Raw genomic sequence first — 9,803 nt, forward strand, 5'->3', positions numbered from 1 at the left:
ATTGCCGTGAAACTTTGGGAAGTTGTTTAATATACTCCGGCGAAGGTTTGTGGCATAGTACATTTATCCTACGATAGATGGCGCACGTTTACACGAGCATTTGAGCACAGTGTGTTCGATTGATTTCAAATTGTGAAGACCATTTCCCCCTTCAAAAAATATCTCTATATATGCATTTGTGAACTGTTATTTACGATATTTGTAATAATTTTTGTTTAATCACTTTATTTCAACTTTCTTTTTTGCTAATTATGTATTCGCTCGAACTTCGTTAAAACTTTAACTGTATACTGAACAACAACCGAAGTTGTAGAAGGAAATTCGCCTATTTTACAGATCTAGGGATCCCCCTTTTCCAAATTTTAATATCATCTAATAATTTAAAAAGACAAATTACAATAAAACGGTTTATTATCCAACTATCAGAAATTTCACAACATGCCAAGGAAGAGAGGAAGGAGCAATTAAATAATTAAAATTATAAAGGATTAAAAAATATATACATATAAATGGGAAATATCGCACTTCTGACAATCGCTGCGAGTGTATGGGCTAAATTTGAAGAATCCGTGCTTCTCGCGTGGACAACTGTATGTGGCCAGCTCACGCATCAGAAAATCTTCTGATTTATTCGTGTATGCACCAGACGGAAAAACAAAAAATATAGTGTATCCACAAACACTCCAATAAATAAATAGAATTGAAACGACACTTTGAAATGTTTGACCGATGAAAATGAATAATAATAATAAGTTTCAATAAAAATGATAAAATGTAAATTGAATTTTATCATAACGAGTTTGCTTGAATTTCCTTTCTTCTGAGATCGCAGCAATGCGCGACGGGTAAGCTAGTAATACAATAAAATATGTCTGAAATGCATGTCTTGTTCTTCCATTTTTAAATTGGGATAAAAATGAAACTAAATAACTAATCGATACAATTTTTTTACTAAATTAAAGGTGGAAGTCCAAACAACAAGAAAACAATATAGGTTAAATGCTTTGAACAAGATGACAAAGCAAAAAAATGTGCTAAAGCCAGCTATTGACAAAATCTGCAATCACTTAGTTGCCAACCCTATAGATCAGGAGACTGACTGGACTTACAAGAGAAGACGGCTCTCTTTTTCCTGGTATGTTGTAGTTCGGATACCCCCTGTTAGACAGCCCCCTCGTTTTATAGATAGAAATAGGCAGATTTCTTTAATCGGATTTTAAGAATGTTATCCAGAACTTAATTTTTGATAATAAACTCTTGTTATTTGTATTTGACTTTACATTCATCCTCCTGAGAGGCTCATTCCTGGACTTCAGAGTGACTCTTACCCTTGCACCTTAACTATCTGGTTAAGTCAAAATCGGTGCCGTGTCCAACAAAACACATCTGGTGGCAGGACCCTACCCTAATCTAACGTAAACTAACTTTTGACGGCCCCTGGTCCCCATAAAATTGTCATTTGTATACAATACTGTTTTTTATTGTAAAATGATAAAATTATATTATACTAAATTTTTTCTTAATATAATACTGATTTATGAAATTACTTATTTTAAAAAAGAAGTTTTAACAATTATTGTTATTTTTATTAATATCAAATTGTTTGTTTTCTGATTGTTTGTTTTCTAATATCAAATTGTTTTTAAATTGATGATGATGATAATTTTAAAATATTGAAGAATTGCTATTGCAAGTTTATACAGTAGCAATTGAAATAAGATATATAATATAATTATCATCTAACTAAATTATATTTATTTTAGAGGTGACTATTTGAACATCTATTATTAATTGTTATTTTTATTACATTAGTTGCAATTATAATTAATATTTGAACAGTTATTATTAATTATTTTAATTATTGTGTCAAATTCATTACTAGCAATTATTATAAATGTTTCAATAATCATAATAATAATTTTAATTATTATATCAATTCTATCAAGAGCAGCAAAGTTCCACATTAATCTTTCCAAAATGCATATCATCGATTATGATTAAGAATTAAATAAATTAATTAAATATAATTAACCAGTTTCACAAAGTAGGCAAATACTAATAAAATTGCAGTGTTATTTGATTATGATAGGAGGAGTATAGAAAATGTATGCTGTAAAAACTTAATTAATTAATAATAATAATAATTATAATTTTTTATAATTTATAAGCTGTGATATTTTTGGTGGGTAAAAGCCTTACTTTATAAAATTTCAGTTTCTTTATTGCACATAGTACATTTTGTTTTATAAAAACACAAATATTAAACTTAAATTGTTTTCAGATTTTGAAGTTTGCTTCACTGAATTGCTTGATAAAATTACAAATGGAACCCTTGTGAATATAAATGAAACAGGTATTTATTACTGAATAATTACATTTTAATTTTAATAGAAAAGAAAATATTTGTTGATATATTAATTATATAAACAATGTAAAAAGTGGAAGCTGAGAATATGTAACAAATACAATTAAAACATAGGAAATAAAAATTATAGTGATATATCTGATTTATTTATTTATCTATATCCACAATATTATTAATTTACATTATTAAGAAGTTTTTATTTTTGCTGTTTTACGGTTTTTTAATATACAGAATGAAAACAAATTCTAGAATAATGTAAAATTGTATTTTGAAGCTTTTTTTCAGTGCCTTCAAGGAGTTGTTTAATGTTCTAGTCTTTTATTAATTTATTTTTAATCAAGACATTTTAATTAAAATTAAGACATTTGAATTATATTCTTTTTCTGATTTGATATATATTTGATAATATAACTTGTATTCTACAATAACAAATTGACTAAGGATATTAAATAATGATGATGTTATAAAGAGAAGCTAAATAGTTTAAATAATTAAATATAATAAAATACAGCTTTTTTCCTGAGTGAACAAATAATGATTCCATATTAATATTCTCATAAAACAAACTTTCAAGAACAAAAAATATTTTATTTGAAATATTTTCAGATTATGTCTCATTGTGAATAATATAAATAAAAATCTGTTTTCATTCTCCAATTTAACATATTTTTTCACTGACCTCTTCAAATCTTCATAAACTATAATATTAATGTTACTGACCATCCAAACAGTTCTAGGAATTATCAAGAACGAAATGGTTTGTGATAATGAAAGAACATTATATTTTATAGTTTTGGCTCCTTTGCATCCATTTCTAGGCTCACAATTTCATAACAAATAGAATAAAGCTATATCATATTAGTTTTTAAAGTTCACTATAGATTTTGAGGTCCAGATACAGCATTCCTGTAAAAACCCAAATGTTATGGTAACAAGTACAAAATACAAAAAGCAGTATTTAATGCACAATAGCAGTAGTAGACAAAAATGTGTTTCTCTATGTTTCAAACTTAGAAACTGCAATTATGAAGATCTATCAAATCCTCAACAGGAAACTCAAATATACTTGATTAGTTTCACAAGACAACTTAAAAGTTTATTTTTATTTAAAACATGTCCACAGGTGCTGATTGTTATAGGTCTATATTACATTCTATGAAATAATGAGTTTAATAGAAGTATTTATACTGGAACATATGGTTTTTTTTTTTTCACTTTATCCATTCTAATGCCAAGTGCACATGTATTTGTACATTCTGATATGTTTTAAGGATGTTTGAATTTTCATATGCTGCAGTTTATAAGACATGTTTATTAGAAATATTAGTTTTGCTCTAACCTTCAATCTTCATTATTTTCATCAAATATTTTTCTCTCTCATATCTCTTTTCTTGAGAAAGAAGCAACAAGTCAAAGAACTATGGTGCAATTGTAGTTATTTATATGCTATTATCATGGATCAAAATATAATAAATAGAAAAGATGTAGAAAATTTTGAGATATATGAGGAGGATATTCAGAAAATAATATTCCATTATCATAGTAGCATATGGTATGTTGTTCTTCTGAATTTTGAACTGGTTTTGGTTTGTATTGCTAAAGATGAAATGTAATGTTTAAAATAAAATTTGGATTTTTTAATGAAAGTCATGGTTCTTGATCTGACCTGTAAGAATAGAAATAGTTTTATTTTTATATTTATTAGAAATGTAGAATAAGTGTATAATTCTCAGTGATTATATTCATAAATATTTATTTATTATGAAATGTAATATATTTAATATGTTAAACAGAATATTTTTAAAAAATTTTGTAAGAAATTTTAATTTAAAAATAAAATATATAAATATATTGAGATTAAAGTTTATTTAAAATATTATACTATATACACAACAATAATATAGTTTATTTTACTTCTATCAGGAACAGTTGTATATTATCAACCAGGTTTATTATATGGAGGGAAAATAGAACACGATTGTGGCACTGGACGTTCAATAGGATATTATTTAGAGGCTTTGGTATCTTTAGCTCCTTTCTGTAAAAAACCTTTGAATGTTACACTTTATGGTGTAACAAATGATGACTGTGATCCTTCTGTAAGTGTGTTGTCTATTTTTATTTTTAAATGTATATAAATGTTTTTTTTTTTTTAAATAAAATTGAGTTATTATAATATAGTTTCTTAAAATTGCAAAATTCTTGGCACCATATTGTGAAATTAGAAATCCATACTACTTTTTCCCTCAGGTAGTCAAATATTTTATTATGTAAAAACATTCTTGGCCTTTTTTTTAGGCCAAACTTAGTTACAGAAAAGTCTTGCAATAGAACATTGAATGTCATGGAATTGAATAATTGTTATTTTAATTTAAACTATATCGTAGAATTCTGGAAACTCAACTCTTGATGAGTTTTACAGAATGCCGAGTTATCATATCATTCAAAAAAAAATAAATAAATAAAAGCATATAACATAATTTTTACCTCTGTAACTTACTTGATCCTAGTGTTAAGTTATCATTCTTCACTGGCAACATGTGATAATAGAATCAATTTCATTTGTTAACAAAGAATATAACTCTTTTTCCAAGGTGCCACTGCAAAATGCCACAATGCAAATGTCACTAACTCAAAATTAGCCACTAAATAGCCAAATTTTAATTTAAAAAAAAAAATATTAACTACAAATAAAAATACTCACTATTGGTACATAGTTAATATGTATATAAACTAGCAGACACCTCCACACATTGTTGTGGCTCAAAATGTATCTATTATAAATGTATAACACTTTCCTCATGAGGGAGTTTTTCGAAAAATCCCTTCTTAGTGTACATTCTCTTGACGTACCCTATTAAAACGCAATCAAAGACGCAAAAACCCGAGACGCAAAAAGACGCTAAAATAGTATAAATAGAAGCAGAGTTCTTCATGTTAAGCCTTAATTTTGTCCATCTCCCCCCAGTGGGGGGAATTTCGACATATATATTATATAAAAACACATGCGTATTCAAATGCAACGTTGTTTCAAAATTTCAAAGGAATCGGTAGGAACAAACGTTACATTTTTATTTATATAGATAGATAGAAGATGATCTGCTTTAGTTCATCCTCACAGAAAAGCAAATTTAGGTCATCATACTCGCAGAGTTAGTGCCATCTGTTGGACATAAAAGCTTTAATCCTAGATGATATATTTTAATTTATATGAATGTTTAACGGAATAATATACAGCTTATGTCCACCCTGAAGGTCCATTCTAAATATTGGTGAAAGATTTTTTGAAATCAGATGAGTAGTTTTGGAGATTATCACCTACATCCAAACTTACAAACTTTACCTCTTTATAATATTAGTATAGATTTGTACATATATCTTTATAAAAATTCCACAATTTAGACTAGCATCATCCCTTGCCATAAAACTTGTCATCATTTCAGTCCACATCAAGTTGAGTTTGTGATACTTTACTGTATAAGCGTATTAAAATTATTCTGAATAAAACCTAATTACAAGAAGAAAATAATAAAATTAATCAAAATAATAAAAACTTTTTCAAGATTTTAATTGAGATAAATACTATGATAATAAAATTTTAAGAGAATTGTCATCAAGATATGAAATGGTCACGATGATGAGATCAGTGATGGGTGTATAATTTATCAATTATGTGTTGTAAATGAGAAATTTCTTGTATTTAACAATATAGTCAAATTAGTGCATTTTTGGCATTAATCACATTAACATGTTTAGATGATGTATGAATAAATGTATGCTCTAATAACCTAATGGTACTGTACATTCTTTCACTTCAGTAATAATAATAGGAGCATTCCATTATGCTTTAACATCTTACTCTAAAACTTATTGTGCTAATGAAGTAGTTGCAAAATTATTAAAATCAAGTAGTAGAACCATTGTGATACAAATTCTTTTGGTATTTAGTAAGTTTGATTATATAGACTCCAGCTTTATCCATATCTTTCATTCTGTCCTTATCTGACCTTGATATTTGCATAACAGAAAGCAAATCTAACAAAGTTTCATGTTTGCTTTATCTATATAATACCAGATGAGTTCAAAAAATATATTATATTCTGTAATTTTGAAACTGAAAATTGTATAGATGCAACTCCTGTTCTTACTATAAAGTGTTCTCTGCGGCTTATTTTTGTTGGGAGAATGAACTACCCAGCTAATAAATTTGACTCTTTTCAATTGACACTTTATTCAATGAAAGATGAACCTCTTTATATGTATAAACATTATTGATAGCATATTCTTAAAATAAAAAGTGAGTTGATCATTTCTGGAGAAAGATCTGTGAGAGCAATAGTAAATCAGTAAATTTGCATAAAGTAATGAAAATTGTTTTTGTACTTTCGTATAGAAATGCTAACATTGAAAGAGGATTTTCAGTTAAAGAGAAGTGCATTGTCAACAATCTTACAAAAAAGTTCTTTATTGCAAGGTAAAATGCACATGAAGGCAGTACTTCAATTGGAGGAATACTTATATTTGCATGAAAAAAGCATGAATTATATGCTAAAAAATTTACATTTATAATTTCAGGAAGCTTCTTTGCCAAAAGGAAGAAAAACACAAAGATTGTCAAATTGTAGAGAAGACGAAGAGACAAAAAAGAAATATAGAAACTGAAAGAAAAAAGAGTAAAACAGACAGAAATTGCCCAAAAAAGAGGTTGATATTACTGAAGATGAAATAAAAATTCTCAGAAGTATGTATATCTGCACTTTCATTGTGGGCAATTGAAAAGTATTTTAATATGTCACAATGGCCATGAATCACTTGTTTAGCACTTCATTAGCAGATATTTCTTCAACTCTTTATGTAACTGCAATATTCTTGAAGAGCAGGCCTCAGAGTCACTCGCTGTTCTGAAGTATCCTCACTTTTCAAGTAATTTTCTCACTTTTCTCACTTTTTTGGTCATTTTCACGTGATTAATTAGGAAGATGTAGGACCAATCAAAAATACTTTTAAAGCCAGACAATCTGCTGAATTATCAAATTATTGGACTAGAATTTTCTGAACAAAAATACTTGGCTCGAGCATAATATTAGTGAAAAAAGCACTTACAAAGACATTTTAGGCATTGCAAGAGCTCTTCCATGTGACATTGCTGAGAATACTTTGCAGGACAAGTGGCAGCTACTTCCATTTGAGTGACTTGAGAGTGATTTGACAGACTCAACAGATGAGAGAATTGACTATTATTGGAGTCAGTATTTTAAATTAGTTGACTCTGTTGGGAATACAAGATATCCCAGTGTAACCAAATTAGTGAAATCAGCATTGACCCCTTCTCATGGCAATGCTGATGTGGAACAGAGATTTTCAATTTTACGTCGGGTGCTTCCTCCTGATAGAGCATCTGTGTCAGAAAGAATGCTTAAATCACTTTTGATTGTTAAGGAGGGACTAAACATGTATGACCAAAGCCCACACCTTGTACCTATTACAAAGGATCTACTGAAATTAGCTGCTTCAGCACACACAAACTATCAAGGACAATTGGAAAATGAAAAGAAGTTAAAAGAATAAGAGAAACAGAAAAAAAATAGCAGAAGAGTAAGCACAGAAACATTTTGAAGAACATCAAAAGAAAGCTGTTTGTGTCAAGGAAAAAATTATGGTACTGTAGCAGAGTTTAAAACAGAAAAAAAGCAGAAGAAAGTAAAATAATTGTATTTTATATAACCAAAAGTAACTGCTTTGACAGATATTAATTCTCATATAACCTTTTTACAGCAGCAAAATACTTAAAAATTACTAAAAAAGTTAGTTATTAAAAGACCATCCTCAGGTTACAAACATTAAATTGAATGATTTAGAAACACAGAAATAACATAGAACAGAACCAAACCATTTTAAAATTAAAACAAGTATTTTATATAACAAAGATTTTAATGTGTTTTCAAAACTCTTATTTTAAGTTTATTTTAAAGAATTTTGTTCTGTTCTGTTTATATAACTTGAAAACATTTTGAGTTGTTTAATTATAAATAGCAATTGTTTTCTCTTGAACTATTTACTTTTTGAAATTACTTCTGGTATTAATATTTTAGTTGATCAATATGTGTATATTTAAAACTTTTTTCAGGTAGATGCCATAAAATATTCATCATTACCTGTACTTAAAAAATTTCTAATCAATAATGAAGGTATCGAAATAAAGATAATTGGTAGAGGAATGGCTCCTAATGGAGGTGGTCAGGTGAAATTCACCTGTCCTATCTGTAAACAGTTAATGCCAGTACAATTAACAAATCCAGGGAAAGTTAGAAGAATCAGAGGTGTAGCTTATGCAACTAGAGTTTCTCCACAGATGGCAAATAGAATGGTAGATGCTGCAAAAGGAATACTTTTAAAATTTTTATCAGATGTTTATGTATATACTGATCATTGTAAAGGAAAACATTCTGGAAAGTAAGTAAAATATATTTTATTATTTAATATTATTTGAATGAAATAAATATATTTTACAAAATAATTATTTATTAAATTAAATTTACTGATAAATTTAAAAATAAATCACCATTATTGTTTTATTATTGAAAATTCTAGATCTCCTGGTTTTGGTATTTGTTTAGTGGCAGAAACAACTGAAGGTGCTTTCCTTTGTGCAGAAGCTATATCAAATCCTTCTGGTTCAGATAAAGGTCCTAGTGTTCCAGAAGATATAGGGAAAAAAGCAGCATGTTTACTTCTAGAAGAAATCTATAGGGTATAAAAATTATAAACTACTACATTTCCTTGATTAAACCCTGGGGGTTTATTTTTAAAACATGTATCATATCCCTGGGGTTTATCTGAAAATATTGAGTATTTTTAGGTCAGTTTATAACTTTCAACGGGTAAAAATTGAAAGAAATACCTTAATTCCTATAATATTCGAAATAATTATTGTTTTCATAATTAACACAATTCAGTTATTGTGTGTCATTCATAACTGTTTCAATGCTATTGTAGAAATTAAGATCTTGACTACCATCTTTTGGTTCAAACTCACCATCTCTTTTGGAAAGAGCTGGTGAGTTTGAACCAGGGTTTACCTAATTACTCTTCTGCTAATAAGCTCTCAACTTATGAATGCAATTGCAACTCTCCTATGCTTAATATTCAACAATATTTATACTGTAAGGTCTCTTTTTATGCGGATTATTTTTATGCGATTTTGAAGTTGTGCGGTTTGTATTTCATCCAAAAATTTCTAGGACAAACATACATATAGGCTTGTTTAGGAAGCCTGCGTATAGACAGTCTCCAAAAATTGTGGAACGCTCAAAGCTCACTCCATTTGTTCCGCTGACATATAACGTTTATGGATGTAAAGGACAGCTAGATCTACCCTAATCGCTTTAGTTCCTAGCAATTTTTGATATAAATGTAATTAAACATAAAAAATACTTAA

At 28.0% G+C, this 9,803-nt stretch overlaps 1 protein-coding gene across 1 annotated transcript in view; it reads left to right on the plus strand.

Moving 5' to 3' along the window:
• Positions 1-9,803, plus strand: part of LOC111615051 (RNA 3'-terminal phosphate cyclase-like protein) — an 18,527-nt gene that overhangs the window by 3,741 nt on the left and 4,983 nt on the right. Inside the window, exons 2-5 of the mRNA XM_023356427.1 lie at positions 2,282-2,353; positions 4,289-4,464; positions 8,493-8,818; positions 8,957-9,116. Of these exons, the coding sequence (XP_023212195.1) occupies positions 2,282-2,353; positions 4,289-4,464; positions 8,493-8,818; positions 8,957-9,116 (734 nt within the window). The remainder of the gene's footprint in view (positions 1-2,281; positions 2,354-4,288; positions 4,465-8,492; positions 8,819-8,956; positions 9,117-9,803) is intronic.

Source organism: Centruroides sculpturatus, unplaced genomic scaffold, assembly GCF_000671375.1.
Source record: "Centruroides sculpturatus isolate CEXI.00-Female unplaced genomic scaffold, Cexi_2.0 scaffold167, whole genome shotgun sequence".
Classification (NCBI taxonomy): Eukaryota; Metazoa; Arthropoda; class Arachnida; order Scorpiones; family Buthidae; genus Centruroides; species Centruroides sculpturatus.